Below are 18,178 nucleotides of genomic sequence, written 5' to 3'. Positions count from 1 at the left end.
GAGCTTGGACTTGGGGACGTAGAGGAGACCGGCTGAGGTGGATCTGAAGGACCGTGAAGGTTGGTAGGGGGAGAGGAGGACAGTGAGGTATGAAGGGGCCAGGTGGTGGCTTTGTAGGTGAGGACCAGGATTTTGTATGTGATCCGGTGAGAAATGGGAAGCCAGTGTAGTTGTTTTAGGACAGGAGTGATGTGGTGCCAGGATTTGGAGCAGGTGATGAGTCGTGCGGCTAAGTTCTGGACCAGTTGGAGTCTTTTTATGTAGGTTGAGCTGATACCAAGGAGTAGTGAGTTGCAATAGTCCAGCCGTGAAGAGATGAAGGCGTGAATGAGTCTTTCAGCAGTAGAGGGTGTGAGTGAGGATCTGATTTTGGCAATATTTCGAAGGTGAAAGAAGGAGGTTTTAATGTCATGACGGATGTGGGGCTCAAGGGAGAGGGTGGAATCAAAGATCACACCGAGGTTGAAGGCCTGGGGAGATGGGGAGACAATGGTGCCGTCGATGGTGAGAGTGGGGTTATTGGCTTTGCTGAGAGTGGATTTGGAGCCTATGAGGAGGAATTCTGTTTTATTGCTGTTTAGTTTGAGGAAGTTGTGTTGCATCCAGGTTTTAATCGCTAACAGACAGGAGTTGATGTGGGAGAGGGGGGGATTGTGGGGGGATTTGGTTGGAGGTAGATCAGGGTGTCATCAGCATAACAGTGGAAGTTCAGGTTGAAGAGGCGGAGTATCTGACCAAGGGGGAGGATGTAGATGATGAAGAGAAGGGGGCCAAGTTCGGAGCCTTGGGGAACGCCTTGGGTGACTGTGACTGTAGCAGAGGTGTGGATATGAAGAGAGATGAAGTGGGATCTGTTGGAAAGGCAGGAACGGAGCCAGGTGAGTGCAATACCTTCGATACCAAGGTCTTGGAGTCTGGTGAGCAGGATGTTATGGCTCATAGTATCGAAGGCTGCACTCAGGTCAAGAAGAATAAGGATGTTGAGGGAACCAGTGTCAGCAGAAGTGAGGAGGTCGTTGAAGACTTTGAGGAGAGCAGTTTCTGTGCTGTGGAAGGGGCGAAAATCAGATTGGAAGGGTTCAAATTGGTTATTGGCATGGGTTTTATAAATATATATTTTTGAGTTTATAATTGTGAGGCGACTATACGTTCGAGGGTTTTAGACAGAAAGGGGAGGTTGGATATTGGACGGTAGTTATTAAGGGAAGCGGGATCAAGACCAGGTTTTTTTAAGGACTGGGGTGACAGCGGCAGTTTTGAAAGCAGAGGGGACGGTTCCAAGGGACAGTGAGGAGTTGAAGAGGTTTGTGAGGTAAGGGGAAAGGACGGGGAGGCATGACTTCATGAGAGGAGTAGGGAGGGAGTCAAGTGAGCAGGTAGTGGGTTTGGAAGAGCTGATGAGTTTAGAGATTTCAGGGGTAGTGACCAGGTCAAACTGGGAGAGGCAGTGTGGAAATATTATTATACCAACTTTCTTTGTGTTTGTTTTAACTTCTTTTGAGATGTAAACATCAGGAGGATGCTACTATGTAAGAGTGGGAAGTCACAGACTACTGACTTTTAATGGTATTAAATTGCTAACTTCTAAGGACACATAACAATGTTATATATTGCTTGCTATATTGCTTAGAAATAAACATAAAATACAAAGCAATCATTACAGAAATTAAGATTTTGAACTAAAATATTCAAGTCCTTTAAATGTTTAACCACTCAATACTTACATTAACCTTTTTAGTCATAACTTCAGTTTCATTAATTGTGGATATTTTAAGAGTTCCTTAACTTTAAAAAGGTATCTGGTCTGATACATTGCGAGTGACCAGCAGGAGCACCTGTTCACAGACACCAGCATGATCTTGGCTTGATTCAGCCTCATATGGTTGCATTGTTTGACAAGAAAGTCTCCAGGCAGTCCTCAAAAACCCAGCGGTGGGACTGCAGTGCTTCCAGATGTGGTCTGCCGGGACTACTGAAACAGCACAGCTCTGTGTGAACATGAACAGTGAACACCCAGCACAAGACATCAGTACAAAAATTTGTCAATTTCTGCTGATGTGGTTTGATTACAAAACAATATGTGTGTTTTGTCTATGTGAGTTGGAGCTTTTGAAAAAAAAAAAGATGTATACAATACTTGTAAGCGGGCTTGTGTATTTGTGCAGTTCAATGGATGACTCACTATAGGCTGTTAGTCATCTGTCCAGGGACACACAAAAACCGGGGCCAAGCACTGTGACGCCATGTGCTTTCACAGGCCTCTTAGCTATGTAGATGTAGGAGGCAGGAGGAGTACTGTTTACCAGGTGCATCTTCAAAAAAGACGCAAACTCAGCTTCTTTAACACCTTTCTATAAAACCCATCTCCAAGTCAACGTAAAGCTTTCTGTATTGTGGATGACCAGAATTTTTTTATTCAGATTTGTGTTCACATAGAAGTACTATTTGTACTGTATTTTCTTTTCATAGATAGATCTATCTGGAAACTGCTTGTATGTGTACGTTGTTTATTTGAGCATCACCTGAAACTTCCCTCAAGTGCACAGCCCCCACATTGCAGAAACAGTCCCGCCACTAGAGCACAAACTGTCAACTTCTATGAAACCAGAAAACAAAACTACGTTAAAGATAAAGCTTAACAGGATGTCAAGTTTCACCCACTAACATCTCATTATCTCATTCTGCTTGCTGTACATGTGCACTGTCCACACACACACACAGGAACAAGGGAGGAGTCAGGGACGGTTGCATTGGAGGAAACGGGTTAATGGCAGGCAGTTAGAAAAGGGGTGTGGAAAGAGTAGAGAGAGAAGCCAAAGGAGTGGGGCCATATAAAGAGCAACAGAACATAAGCCAGGCTTTATCCTGCTTGCCTGTCCCGCACACTTAGACCTCACAGGAAACTCCCCCAGCCTTCACACACTCACTCATTATCACTTACCACACTTTTTACTCTCACACAGAGTCTCAACGGCTTGCTGAGTCTGACCAGAGAGGATGCCTGCGCCCATGTGGAGAATGAATGGGCTCTGGAGAAGGATGGCTGGAGTTCTGGTGCTCAGCGCTCTACTGCTCAGCAGTGAGTAATTATAGATTGTACTACCTTCTTTTGCAATCTTGATTGTCTCCAATATTCCCTCTCTCACCACACACTCTTATTTTATGTGTGAAACTGAAGTTTTTGCTGTTCCTTTTTTTTGTCTCCAAGAGTCTCAGAAATTATAAAATTTGTGCATCCGTATGTGTACATCAACAGTGGCTTTTTACTGAGTAGTTGGTGGGGGGTTGCTTTGATGTGTTCCAGGCATGGTTAGCGGCAACATGGTTGTAGACACAAAGGGTCTGCTCAGGAGTGGAAAGTTGCAGTTGAGAATAATTATGCTTTACATCCTGCAGTGCATCTGGGTGGAGCTAACGTGTGTGTTTGAAAGTGTGTAAAACCACGCACAGCCTTAAAATAGATAAATGTATTTTTATATTAAAAATAGGAACTGTATTGATGCATGGTTACATCCGCCTGACTGTGACTCCAGTGAGCTATAAAGATATTTCAAGTACATATTAGTGTGTGTGTGTGTGTGTATGTGTGTGCGCACATGCGCAATCATTGGGTGTGTGTGGACTCACTGGGCAGTCCACTCCAAATCGGTCTGATGCTAATTGCAGGGTGATGTATGGCTTGGATGGCATTGCTGCCTCGCTGCTGTAAAGCAGGACTAGATCTAGTTTAGCGCAATGTAACGACTTCTGCAGAGCCATGAGGCCCCATCTATGGGCACAGGGGTGTTGAATATTTGGTGTGACCTTGGGAAGACTAGGAGGAGTATCCCAGACTGATGAAAATAACTAAGGGTTTACTTTAAAAGGGAAAAGATCGTGAGATGGCGGAACATGTTTGTAGCTTGCACAATAAAAAGGCACACCACGTACCGTCTGCATCAGCAGCTTAATAGATGGTAATTAGATCTACATGGAAATCTAATTACTCTGCCCACTCTCGCCAAGAAATGAAAGCCATAATGCAGGGACAACATTTTAAGACACAACTAATAATCAACTATGTATTTTCTCTTGTTGATTGAAAAACAGCTATTCTACCTATCTTATTATCTCTATAATTAGGATTTTGTTTTTAGCCATTGCTACTTATGATTAGCAGACAGGTTCTGATTTCTACTTTAAAAATCTCACAAGGGTGTGGCCTGAAGTCTGCTGACCCGTCCTAAGTTTTTTACCACATCCAACAGCAGTCCTCCGATCACACAGACCTGCTACATTGTTGACACTTGTGTCCAACTGGCAATGAGGTGTGAATTTACTCTGTGTATGCAATGGTTGTTTGTATCTATATCCTGCCAGTTCTACCACTCTGTGTCGATCATTTTAATACTTGTGGCAATTTCTGTTTTTCTTTTGATACATTTTGTATCGGGCGGCACAGTGGTGCAGTGGTTAGAAGTCGTGGGTTCAAACCCCGGTTTCCCCAACCTTTCTGTGTGGAGTTTGCATGTTCTCCCTGTGTCTGCGTGGGTTCTCTCCAGGTGCTCCGGCTTCCTCCCACCATCCAAAGACATGCGGACTAGGTTGATTGGTGACCCTAAATTGTCCTTAGGTGTGAGTAGTTGTTTGTCTATGTGTGGTCCTGCAATGGACTGGCAATCTGTCCAGGGTGTACCCCGCCTTGCGCCCGATGTCAGCTGGGATTGGCTCCAGCCCCCCCCGTGACCCTGTACGCAGGATAAGCGGTTGACTATGGTTGGATGGACATTTTGTATCACCAGCCAAGTCACAAGAGACAAACTGTCTCCTCACTGACTCACGATTAGGGCTATATGGCTACAATGGTACATGGGTCAGAGATCTGACCCCAGTGACGTCAATCTTCATTGACATTTTTAACTTTTCATGCTCATGAGAAGACGCTTTGTCAAGCCACTCCATCCTGATAAATGCATAGGCGCTCCTCTGCACAGCTCCTGTCTTGCTCTGTATTGTTCTAACTGTGGAATCACTGTGTATAAGGAGGTTTAATAAATGCCACATTTGATTTGGAGGCAGTGATTTCATTAGATCAACACTGGCGAGTGGGTGTGGAAGATGATCCTAGGCCTGTCTTAAAAACATGCTTTGTGGTATTTGTTGAAAAGCCCATAACATTTTCTCTCTCTGTTTGATATTTGGAAACAAAAGAAAAAAGCAAACAAATTTTTACAACAGCCTTGGACTTATCACAATGTTGCTTATGGAGGAAAAAAAACTTTTTAAGGTAATGTGACATCATAATGCACATAATGCACAATATATGCTATATTGGTATACTGTAGGCTGCAGCTAAAGCAATAAATTCCATTTGTGCATATTTAAAACTCTTTCTATTTGAAAAAGTTAATAACATTTGCAGTGGACAAACATCTTAGAAAAAGTGACTCAGGCAAACAAGAGTTGAAGGGTGAGTGGACTGGAGGTGGGATACAGGAGAGACAGGATGAGTGCCATTGATGCACTTGATTAGTGAATGTGTTTAACTGTGTTTATCAGAGCAAACATCCTTGTCATATATAAGCAGGCCAATCATCCAGACTCCTCTGCAAACAGATTTAGTTTATGTACCCACTTCTCATGGCTATCACCAGTAGTTATGCAGGCGTGCAAATATGTAGTGCAGACAATGTTGGATGATGTCATTCTACGCCTCTTGGAGTATGTTATAAGCTGTCTCTCTCTCTCAAAACGTTGGGGGAAAACCCAAGCTTTAAATCTGCTCTGGAGAAGGGGGAAAACATCTTGTCTTGCTTATTTCAGCTTGTCATCTACAATGACTGTTTCTGTTGCTAAGTCAGGGCCTCGGGCAGGGCTGAATGAGCTGTGACAATTGCTGTTAGAATATTCACTCGAGGTTGGGAGATTTTGTTTTTTTGGTGTGTGTGTGTTTGTGTGTGCACATGCGTAAAGCCATCAATGCTCAGTAGATCCTTTGTGTAACACTCACTTAAGTGGCCTTCACTGATACAGGTCAGAATATGATAGCTTAAACTGAACTGATGAACTCACAGACTGCTGCCTTCTGTTAGAGAAAATGTAAGAAATTGTCAAGATTAAAACCTTGAAAAGGACAACACAGAGAGTACAGATCAGCATCCATATCTCCCTGCACACAAATGAACAATGTTTCTCAGACAGCAGCTTCCCCCTGCCAACATAAACATGGGCAGACTATTGCCACTCTCATTCTCATGGCCCTTGGCTATTGACCAGCATTCTTCCAGTCCCACGTTGTGATGGCGAAGTTTGATTCACGTCATCTGCTGGAGGGCGTGGATCTTTTACATAAGCCTTGGCAGATAGTGGTCTTATGTCAGGCTAGGGTGTGTGTCCACTTGGGCCCAAAGTTATGGCTGAAGAGCCACGTGAGCATGCTAATTAATTAAACCTGGAGCCTGTAATCTGTCAAACTGCCAATTTGCTTCAGTGATTTCTTGTGAGAGAACCAGGTCCGGCTACAGCTGAAATCAATGAAATATTTGAACAAACACCGTCTGTCATAAGTGTCTGTTCCGATAACTCGTCTGCTAGCCCACAACAGCACAATCACAGAAACAAGAGGACATTTTAAACTGCAATTCTCTCTTTGAATAATCTTAATTTGGAGCCAACTCTTTCCCAAAGAAAACATATCAATGATATGAAAACAAAGCCACTGTCGCTGCTAACTAAATGATCCTCCAGGAAAAGCAGTTGACTTGGAGAAATAGATCGTCTAGCAACAATATTTACCTAGTGAAACAATCTTAATGAAAAACAGATGCTGTGTTAGCATTCAAATCTTCCTTTTCCAATTACTGCTGTTCTGGTGAGCTTATTGTTCCTTGTTCCCTTGGCACCCTGCTGCAATTTTACAGCTGTTGGGTTTTACCAGCATACAGGAGGGGGGAAAGGGCCTCTCCTCCAGTTTCTCCTTCATTTTCAGCCCAGAAAATTTGGCGGGACAAGTAGCAGTGAGGCGGAGAAACTCCAGATATCACTGCTCAGATCGAAATCACCCCTGCATTCAGCTAATGAGCAGCCCCAAGATAATAGTGTGAATTCCAAAACAAGAACTTGGAAGCACTCTCTGCTTCTTGTGTCATCTCTGCCTTTTCACGCTGGCTCAAAAATAGCTAAGTGACCCTCCACACACTGATTGATGAAGGTTATGATGATGTCATGCCGAACACCAGTAGAAAGCAAAGGGCGTATATCACACATAGTGTATGTTGGAAAACCAAGCAATTCTGTCTTTATGGTGGGGTATACTGTTTATGCTGGGGAATAAGAGCACTCAATGAGCCCCTGCTCAGGCTTTTTGACTGCCGGAATAATTGCTCCTGGTAATTAATGTTCAGGCATGTTGTTGAAGCCTTGCTTTATACTTCCTAATTGAAAACACAAGACTGTGGCCTTTAGCTATTCAAGGTGCTCAGTTTGGACACCTTATTCATTTGTACTGTATATATAAACAGTTTCAGTGCAGCTTTTTTTTCTTTCTTAAGACAAAACTGCAGAGTTTAGCCATATCTGGAAGGATCAGATTGTTGCTATTATTTCTCAATCTTCCCCTCCTCTTAGCCTCAATCACATCAGAGCCAGTTAGTGTAGGGCTATAGGTTTCAATATCTTTTTACAACCTCTCCCCACACAGTCTCAACAGCAGCTGGAATGAGTCCATGGACATCTGCTGTTGTGGCCCAATGCTGGTTCTGACACAGAGCTATGGCCTCTTGAAGCAGCTGAAAGAAGTGTTTTGGAAACATGGGTTTAAAGTTTCACTGCCCTGCTAAAACTATTTTAATGAGTAAATTAGGGGTTGAAAAACACAATGATCAGTAGCTGTTAGCTGCTATCAATCATAAATGTTACCTTTTCATTCTTTATTTTCGTCCTTCTCAGTGTTTATCCCAGCCTTCGGTTTTATTAACCCTGTATCAGTGTGATTGAAGGAAAGATTAAGATAAGATTAGTTAAAAATAACCACGTCAAGTCGATATAAAACAGAGGACAGTACGCCTGTGCTGTACACCCTATTATAACAGTTAGTGTGGATGTGATCCCACCCCAGGAGTGTTTGTCTGTATTCAAGAGTTGGTGTGTTATCTGCAGCCCCCAGCATGTTGACCTCTGCAGTTTGAAGAGGTCACTGAATGTCGCGTGCTGTGACAGCCACATCCTGTCCTCGGATGTACATAGATAACATTCCACAAACCTGTTGTTAATTCCTTTCTAATTTTTTTTTTCTTCAAAACTATCTTGTGTTTTGTTGAAAAACAGCAGGGGCGTTGACAGGGTGGAAAAGTCAACCTTTGCCACCTGTTTGTCCTGAAACAAAAATAGTTCTAACATTTGGGACCTGAGAGGCATAGTCCTGGGATTTATTTTCTTTCTGATTGTCACTAGAATAGCAGGTCATTGTAAAGTAGTAGTGCTCTTTTTATTTTTTCATACGGCCCGAGATATGCTATGCTGTTATTCTAGCCTATACACAAAGAATGTCTCATAAGTGTTGAATCAATTAATTGATTAATCTATTGGTTGATCAACAGAAAATTAATCACCAACCATTATGATACTCGATTAATAGTTTAAGTCATTTATGGAGCAAAAACGCCAAATTCGCCTAATCATTTAAGTGGTTCACAAATGTGGCGATTTGCCTTTTCTTTCTTTTTTGCTAGTCTGGGTTGTAGACTAGCAATGTTAAGAATTTTTTTTAAAAAAAGGATAATTCATAGACTAAACAATTAATTGAAAAAGCCAGCTAAGCCTCATTTGGTTGGCCACAAGCTAAGTCTAGCCTCTCTCTTAGCATCTTAGTCCCAGAATTCCCTTGAGGGTCTCTGTGACTGAAGGAATTTCTGACTTAAGCTGAAATGACGTTTCTCCTAAGTAATGAAAAGAAAGGAGTGAGGGTAGACTAGTCTTCTGTGGACATCTGGAAGCAGGGGACACGGATAAGTAACGAACGGGTGTGATACATTATGACAGCCAAGGTGTTGTCTCTATGGTCTGGGTGGAGGTGCAAGTCCCGAGGTTTAGAGCTGAAGCTTTTCCCCCTTATGCATGATGTCAGAGACTTCACAGCTCTCTGACAGTGCGGCACATAAGCAGGGAGGTAAAGAGTTCCCTAAGGAGACTTACTGCAGCTGCTGTCCCCTGTTCATACTATGACTGCAGCCGCTTAATGTGTGTTAATGTTTGTTTCTATTGCAATTTCCTCGCTCTTCCCCACCCTAAATCTGAGCGCTGGAATAACAGGAAGTGTAAAAGATGGCAGCTAAGCAGGGACATTGTAAGTGACTGAGTATGGGAACAGATAGCACTATTCAAATTATTTGAATCAAAATACTTTACTTCTATCTTAAATGCACATACACACACACAATCTGTTTGGCTGAAGCTGCTTGTAACATAGCGGAGGGTGATAAAGTCAGACAATGCGCAGTTAACAATCCACTGCGAGTGCTGATGCCTCTGTTGTAGCTGAAGGTGGTCTCCCTGATCTTAAACTAGATTACTACAGTGGCCATAACACAAAGACAAAAAGAGGTACTCAAACTTGATACTAAAACTGAAAGGAAAAACCACAGTACAGTTTATAACCTGGGTTTTATTTCTGGCCATAGTCATAGTTAGACGATCACAGACTTAGATGTAAATCATAGAAGTTTTTTGTTTGTGATCTATGGCCTATCCGCCGCATACAGTAGTTCTCCATGGGATTTAACAGACTGAGAAAGGAAAGCAACTATTGAGTAGAGAAGCATCTGTGCAGGATGCTTAAATCTAGCTGTGTGCTACACGATCGGACCTGAAACTTGATTTAATACTAAAGACTCAAGGATCAACAAACATCCAAAATTAGCATAGTGGCATAAATAAAAATGAGTATAATGTGTTTGTAGTGTATTTGTAGTGTGTGTGTGTGTGTGTGTGTGTGTGTGTGTGTGTGTGTTTTTCTCTTGTCTTTCCACGATAGTACCAGCATTCAAGACTTATGTCTATATGCCTTCCATTTCTAGCTGTGTGAGTGTACGTCTGTGTTCATGAATTTTTGTGGGTGTGTCTGTTAGTGTATAAGGAGGAGTTGGAAGGTATTTCCCCAGTGAAGAAGAGGGTTAAAAGATCATCCGGAAGGAAATCCAACCAAATGTGAAAAAAATAAGAAGTGGCTTTTAGTATGAAAATTGATGATAAGTCACAGTATCCCCCTCCATGTCATCATCTCTTTCCTTTTCTCCCCTGACTCCACTATAGTCTGAATACCTTGGAAATATATTATTCACCACCAGAGAGCTAAACCTTGGAACCCTCACATCTCCACTAATTTCATCACTGCCCTCATGTATGCACTGGTCCAACCAGTGCTTCAAAATATTTTTATGTGTTTGTGTCTATCTCAGGCTTGTACTTGATTTATTTTCAGTGTGGACTAGATCCTGGAATTCAAGCAGTAAGTGATTATGTTCAATATAGGTTTATCAATTCAGTAATGACCTTACTTAATCCATTTCTTCAAACATAATCCACTAAAGTACGTTGTGAAATTCTCGACAATCTTCCAATTTTCAGGATTAATACCTGATAATTAATGTGTTACTGACTTACTTTATTGTTGCTTACATTCCCTTGGTGTTAAAAGTGAAGAACAATGAAGTACAGTTGGGTCAGCCTATATACCAACAACTCAGTAGCTGCAACACATTCCAGCAGCATGTCAACAATAATGGTTGTGGCCCTGTAATCCTTCATAGACAGAGCAAAGCCCTTGCCAGGGGCTATGTGTGCTACATATGCAAGCAGGCATGGTGCTGTAAGGCCCTTCAAGCATCCACCAAATTACATGTGTCATTTGCTGGTGAAATATCTGCCTTTATCCTGCCTTATAATTGCTGTTGATTTGTCAACCATAGGCAAAAAAAAGTATTTGAACTGTCATTCACAAATCCTTGGCCTATATAATATCCTCTCTTTAACATATGATTTAATTCTTTACATCTGGTGTGGCTATACCCCACGCACCACGTCAAAGACTGGAACACCCACGCTGAAAGCTTCAAGGAGGACAATCAGTTCAGGAAATCCACTTGATGTAGTAAAGAGAGTGCTGAAGAGCAGGACTGAAGCCAGAGGTTGCATAGTCTGCAGCCTTTGCCTTGTGTTCCCTGAACTCATCAAACATTCTCTGGAAAGAGACCAAAGTTGTGTTAGTAGGAGTGTTATGTATGTTTCTCTGTGTTTGTGTTGAGACTGAAGGTCCTAAGGCTTCATGTTGATGCTGAGGGGCCTGGCTAGAAACACAGTGAGATTTCTCACACAGCTGTCTGAGGTGTCTGTGTCCACTCTGGTGTGGACACAGACACCTCAGACGTGTAACAGACATGTAAGAGTTTAAAGGGAGCAAATTGGTGTGTGTGTGTGTGTGTGTGTGTGTGTGTGTGTGTATGTGCATCTGTATCCATTAGCACATACTGTTTGTGTCTTTTAAATGTCTGTATGTGTGCAGAATATGTGCATATAATCTGTGTTTAAACAAGAGAACCCATTGATACAATGAAAACAAACTGGGCAGGTTTCTTTAAAACATAAATAATTGTGCTTATTCTAGACACTTAATACTTAACTGGCTGGACTGTGAAGTGCTTTAAAACATTCCACTGATACTATTTGTTCTAATAAAATCTTGATACATATGAAGCATAAACTTAGGTAGGTTTTTTCAGTGGCATGGAGGCTAAACATTTTTATCCCACATTATTGATCTATTAAACATAGCAGCTCAAAGGCAATTAGCTAAAAGCTCTATTAGCACAGTTAAACAAATGTTAGGATGTATGACCACCTACAATAGTTAAAATGCAGCATATGGCCAGCTTTGCGTAATGTACAGCTAGTTGACGCCATTGTCAAGGTAAAACGCACTGCAGGAGAAAACCATTTATTAAAGAGCCTGGACACATACTATACTATGTTGGTCGCTTGCTAGCTGGGAAAAATATCACACTGTGTTTTGTTTGGGGTGCTAAAGTTCCTTCAAGGAGCTTGGAAGTTATTCCAGAGTATGTTAAAGTCATTCATGTTTATAGGATTGCAAACACACACTAAACATCTAAATTAATCAGTCTGGTAATGAACTAAATAATGGTAGTGGTTCACCAAACCAAACATTTTCCTCGGATTGCAGCATAGTTTTGGTTTGATGTTAAACTGTTTACACATTATGTTGGTTTCCTTCCATGCGAAGGGGAGTGTTTAGAAATAATGGTGCAGCAATTCAGTTCTCCTTTGTGGCAGTGGCAGTGGGAGCAGGGGTGATGGCATCTAGCCCTATTATAAAGAGTTCTGTGTGTCTATGTGTGCGTTTAATAACACAACAGTTAAAATGCTTGCCCCATAAAATCAAATCAAGTTTATTATATTTTGATGAACATATACAATTGAACAGGACAATCTATTAACATTATCTAGTTGGCTAGATGAGCAGATTTGTCATATAAATCTGTTGTTAGACATTAAACTTTAAAAACTAATTCAACCTAGGGAAGCCACTCAACACTCATATACCTAGAAATACCTCACATGAACACGGGGAAGGCTTTTCTACTATTCTTAACCTTAAAGGAGACCTATTATACTGCTTTTCCAGTCCTATATTGTTGTTCTATGACTAGTGTATGGCAGCTTTGCATGATTTAAGTTCAAAAAAAGAATTCCCTGTCTTATACTGGCTCTTCATGTAGGCCTTCATTTCAGCCTGTCTGATGCAGCATTCAGACCAAATGCGACGAAACGCTCTCCTCGCGGGGTTTTTATCGCTGGACAACTGCTGAGTGTTCACACACAACGCAATAACGCGAATAAACACAACAGCTGTATGAACCCAAAGTAAACATTTTGCTCTGATTAAATAGCAATAAACGGATCAAACTGATGCCGAAATAATATGATGCAGATTTGTTAATGTGAATTCATGCTTTGTCAGGTCTGTCAGCAAGACAGCAGGACAACAACTTCTAAAATGTTTGTTTTCTGAATGGAGTTTGGATCGATCAGAGCTATGCTATGCTAACTTGGTCACTGTAAAGTACAATGATAGCTGGAATAAATTTACATACACATGTTTTCTGAACTCACCAGGTAGTTCAACCTCCTCGCTTTTTTTCTCCCAGCAATGTCCAGGTTTGTCCGGTTTTTATATAAATATGAAGTAGTGCCAAACGACGGTAACAACACTGGAATCGGATGTGCACGGAATCTAGCTGCTGAGAAGCTCGAATGAAGATAAATTAATGTTGTAATCCCAAAAACTAAAGTAAAAAGCTAAATTAATAATAGCAGTTTACTCCGAGCTCCTCCCGCAAGCAAACGCTGTAGTTGTCAGAGCAGAATCCAGTCCGACTACAGGTGTTTATTTGTCCAAAAGCTGGAGCGCTGCTCCCGGCTCTTCTCCCCCAAGTTTAGCAGTTCTCCGCCGGCCAGCAGATTTTCAATCGTCTGCTCTGCCTGGCCCTCTCCACACAACTCTGTGAAGCCGTCGGTGGCGCGTTGCCTTCGCTTCGCTTTTGCGTCGCCGGCACCGCCCCCTTCGCGCCGCCCGACAGGAAAAGCTCTGTGTGTGTCCTAGAACGGAGCCATTGGTAGAAAAATCAGTTCAAAACAGAGCGTTCAGAACAGGAGGAAATCTGAAGTTTTTGCTCACAGGGATTTCTTTTAAATACATCTTTATTAGAAGCTTTGACAATGTTTAACATGAACTTCCAACATTGTAACATTGTAGATAAGTGGAAAATGTGGAAAAACATAATAGGTGTCCTTTAATGTAAGAAAGGTCTTAGCACCACCCAAATTAATCCCAAGATTATTACAGAAACAGGATCTCTCCCAGAGGATGGATGTGTATCAGGATACCATGACCTTTTGACTGAGCTGTTTATGTGCCTAGGCTGACAGTGAGAATTAGCCCATATGTGACTAGTAATTACTTAGAGCCCCTGAGAACACATTCCAAATTGGTTTGGCATCTTTGGGTTGGGCATGAGGTTTGGTTCAAGAGTTCAGACTGTTCAAACCTACCCTCTGCCCTGACCTCATTCACACAAACATTTCATTGAGCCTGTGCTAGAAATTTCATCCCGAGATACCATACATATTTCATGTTCCCCCCTCGAATAGTGTTTCCTCCTTCCTGAAGGTCTCCCCTCCATGGTTGGGGTTAGGGCATAGGTTAGATCATAGCAGTTAGATTATAGGTGTAGCAGTGATAGTTGGCTGATGTTAGCGTATGGTTGGGGTCTAGTTAAGCATCTTAGAAGACGCCCGGTTGGGGTTAAGGACAAAATTGGGTGCAGATTAAGGTAAAGGGAAAGGCATATCTATAGGAAAATACATTTTAACACAACACCGTTTTAACACAACTGCTGATTTGACCCATATTGACACAGCCAGCACTGCAGTGGCTGTGATAGCTCAGGGAGGCAATTTGCTTTAAAATCCTTAGCACCCAATTGCCACAGTTTTAGTCAAAAGTCATACTCCTTATCGTAGTCATAACACTGTGAAAATTGAGTTTACAGACATAATGCAAATATTTTTAGTTTCGGTGTGACTAATACTTTTCAAGGATATCATTAAGTTTGATTTCCATCACAAATACATTTTCAAAAAGAAGCTCCTTATAACTCTAGAACTGAATCTCCAGTTTTTTACGTTTTCTCCAGTATGAAAGTAATGCAGTGACAGTTTCCTGTACATTCTAAATTGTCCATTCTAATTCTAATAGCCCACAGCTAACTCACTGCATCTATGGCAACATTATACTTCCTGTTTACATCCCCAAAGCCCCCAAATTATGGGAATGTAGTTCCCAAACTTAGAATATGATTATCCCAATCAAGTATCCCAATCATAGAAGGACATAGAATATTAAGTTACGAGACGTTGGAGGAACACAGTTTACAGAGCAATGCTTTAATTGTTGCAGGCATCAAAGAGCATTGATTCATCAGATAAAGGTGTTGATGTTGTTGTCACTCACTGGTTCTCACATGATCTCCCTTCCTTGCAGATGAGGTGATGTGTCAAGACAATGCAACTACAAAAGAATCTTCAGTCAGCACTATTGGGAGCCTTGGTAAGCGTGCAATGAGACTTGAGATGATCACTGGGGTTTTGGCAATTTCTGTGGAATTTTGTTGGTTATTCAGATTAAAATCATATCACTTTATGTCCTCTTCTAAGATAGGCCATAATGAAATAATGATCATAATAATAATAATGAATGAATCCACTGCAGCTCCAAGTACCACTGCTTCATCGGATGTAAGTGTCACTCCTGCTGTTGCTGAAAGTTCTGCTACTTCTGGAGGTTCTCCAGCGACCAATGTACCATCTACAGTCAGTCCTGACAAGCAGGATGGAGGCGCCTCAGAGAACACGACCATACTCAAAGCCAAGGATTCACATGCTGAGGTCTCAGTTTTACTCCCTCATTTTTGATTGTGGTTTTGATTAACTGCCTGTTCAGTTGGTCTTTCTCTACTTTTTGACTTTTAACATTTCAACTCAAGAATGATGATTTTATATGGCTGCAAATTCACACACATACTTTTTTTGACCACAACTTTATCTCTTCAACTTGTTTGCAGCTTGGTAACCCACCACCACCAGGTGGTTCCTCTGTATTTGTGGGCATACTGGTCAGTGGTCTGATTGCCGCCCTTGCAATCATTTTAGGTTACTTGAAATGCAAACGCAAGTCTGACACGAAGGGAGTGAGGCTGGTAAGCACATTTTGACATTTTCTGTTCATAATAGATGCACAATATACAGTATTGTATGTTGCCACTGTGGACCTTATTTAGTTACTTTATGGTTTTTATGTTCGTGTTGGCTCCACAGGAGTTGCCTATCAGTGATATAGCACTGAACCCATGAAATGAAAATCACTGCAGTGATTACCTTGTTTTTCTACATCTGAAGTCAAAACAGCACTATTTTCTTCCGTTGGAATCAATTGCTACCAAAGTTTTAATTAGGGAATGTTGCTGGCCAGCTATCACAGAGAATATGCAGAGAAAGAGTGAGAGTATGCTATCCAAAGACCCACGCCCTGCTCTCTGCTGCCTTTTTTTTTATCTGCAGGGCTCACTGTTTCATCTACTAACCAGGCACAGCTGTATCACATGATAGACACCACATAACAGGACATGTTAATGTGTTTAGAAGTAATAGTGGGAGGGTGTAGGGGTTATGGGAGGCATCTGTGTACATACGTGATTATGTGAATGGCAGAACTGGTTGATCATCAACTACATTGCTTTATTTTTAACCCCTTCAGAATATTTTATTCAAGGTCCTATATAACACATAAGCACAGTAAAGCTTTTTTTTTATGATTTACTAAATCAAGAAAAAAATTTAAATATGGGAAATGTCTGCTACATTTCTCAAATATTTCAGCATGTTTTACACTGATGAAAAGAGGGGACAACTTCTTCATAGCTAGTTCATACTACCTACAAGCCTATACAAGTATCCTGACACCCATGTGTTGTTGAAATTTTCTATCTTGCCTTTCCATGTTGAGCTGTTTGTGCTGTATTTTCAGGCAGAGGAGGCCTATCCAGTAGATCAGGAGAACCAGGGGAACACTCTTGTATCTGTGGCCCCCCTCAACCCACCTCCAGAAACCCAGGAGAAACCCAGTATAAATGGAGAGTCCCCTGAGGCAGACAAGACCCAGCCTCCTCCTCCCACCAACGGCCACTCCACCACCAAGACAGCCGACACAGAGCTGTGAAAAAGTCTACAAATAAGCCCAGGAAATACCCCCACAACCCCCACACACAAACACACATGCACACATGCTTATGCAAACTCACCTCCCTCTCTGAATCCACTCCTGCCCAACCATATAGTCCACAACAAAGTGAACATCAGGGACTAGAACAATCTCCCACATTAACATAACTCCTCTCTTGTTATGTTCCTCTTTTGGCTATGTGCCTCAATGAATATCAGGAAAAGTAGTCTGATGACGATGATGATGGCTGTGATGAATGATGTTGATGATGATGAAGGCTCAGTCCCTGGTTTGTTGGCAGGTTGGAACGAGAGACAGGAGATGGGCAGCTATGGTTTGAAGGAAGGAAGGAAGGAAGAGTGTATTTCATTAAATCAGCACTGGTTCCCATGATGACTGCAGCCCCTGAAGTTACAGCAATGTGCTGGCAACACATAGCCGGTCTCTGCATGTCATCAGGTTTAAAGCTCCAGTCAACTCTTCACTAGTACAGCATATGAACATAAATTAAACTGTTCCTAAGTTTAGTGTAAAGCCATGACAGACAGAGAGGAAATAAATCACACTGCCTTGAAATCTGTTTACAAATCTCTCAGAGAGAAAATCCGTTGGGCCCTGCCTGATTGAGTTACTGATTGTGTATGAATGTGTGTACGTGTGTCTACAAATACTTGCATGTACTGTGCACACATACATTTAAGCTTGCTTACTGTATGTATGTGTAGTTGATTGCAAGTCGTAGATTTTGATAAAGTATGAGTGAGTGAATTAACGAGTCTGAATGTGCATGTGACATCCTCTATGAAAAGTGTACAATTTTGTAAAATGAAGTTGACAAAGTGATGGCTCACCGACTTGCAGTGAGGATGAAGGAGTATTGAAGTTTTAATTACATCATTTTCTTGAAAAGGGGTAGCTGCAAGGAATTCTCCAATATATCACTGCAAACTGTAGTGAAATCAATCACAAAGCCAACAGGAGTCTTTACAGTGGCTTCATAGTTGCTGCTGAAACTGTCCGACCAACAGACTCAAAAAGACCTAGGACGAAGAGCCTCTTACTGTCAGCTCTGTCCATCCATTTGTCAGTGTTATTCTCTTTTCAATATACTGAATATGCTCTTTTTACTATCAGCATTCTATTGAGCAGTATGTATAGTATGGTGCCTTTTATGTCCTGTTTTTATTTTTTGTACTGACATGTATTAAGTTCCTACTATGTGCCAAAGAATTTCATTTCATAGCAAATGTTCTGTACTAAAATCTGATGTTCTTTGGAATTGTTTTTGTCCTGTAAATCAGTCAGTATTTACTGATATACCTGCGATTTAATACCAACAGAAACTGC

The 18,178-nt window shown here is 41.6% G+C and overlaps 1 protein-coding gene across 1 annotated transcript; it reads left to right on the top strand.

Moving 5' to 3' along the window:
• Nucleotides 1-2,866: 2,866 nt before the first annotated feature.
• Nucleotides 2,867-17,407, top strand: si:dkey-261h17.1. The gene is made up of 5 exons (XM_046056877.1): nucleotides 2,867-3,079; nucleotides 15,095-15,160; nucleotides 15,323-15,498; nucleotides 15,675-15,809; nucleotides 16,637-17,407. Exons 1-5 carry the CDS (start codon nucleotides 2,998-3,000, stop codon nucleotides 16,826-16,828), a joined length of 651 nt encoding a protein of 216 aa, XP_045912833.1. The 5' UTR covers nucleotides 2,867-2,997; the 3' UTR covers nucleotides 16,829-17,407.
• Nucleotides 17,408-18,178: the final 771 nt, after the last annotated feature.

This window comes from Micropterus dolomieu, linkage group LG08, assembly GCF_021292245.1.
Source record: "Micropterus dolomieu isolate WLL.071019.BEF.003 ecotype Adirondacks linkage group LG08, ASM2129224v1, whole genome shotgun sequence".
In the NCBI taxonomy this organism is placed as follows: domain Eukaryota; kingdom Metazoa; phylum Chordata; class Actinopteri; order Centrarchiformes; family Centrarchidae; genus Micropterus; species Micropterus dolomieu.
This window is presented reverse-complemented; position numbering and strand designations above follow the sequence as displayed.

Bases quoted from the DNA above. Each gene is read 5' to 3' on its own strand.
- si:dkey-261h17.1 (XM_046056877.1), top strand. From the start codon at position 2,998: ATGCCTGCGCCCATGTGGAGAATGAATGGGCTCTGGAGAAGGATGGCT. The intron at 15,499-15,674 runs GTCTCAGTTTTA...ACTTGTTTGCAG, and splicing joins CCAAGGATTCACATGCTGAG to CTTGGTAACCCACCACCACC. The intron at 15,810-16,636 runs GTAAGCACATTT...CTGTATTTTCAG, and splicing joins ACACGAAGGGAGTGAGGCTG to GCAGAGGAGGCCTATCCAGT.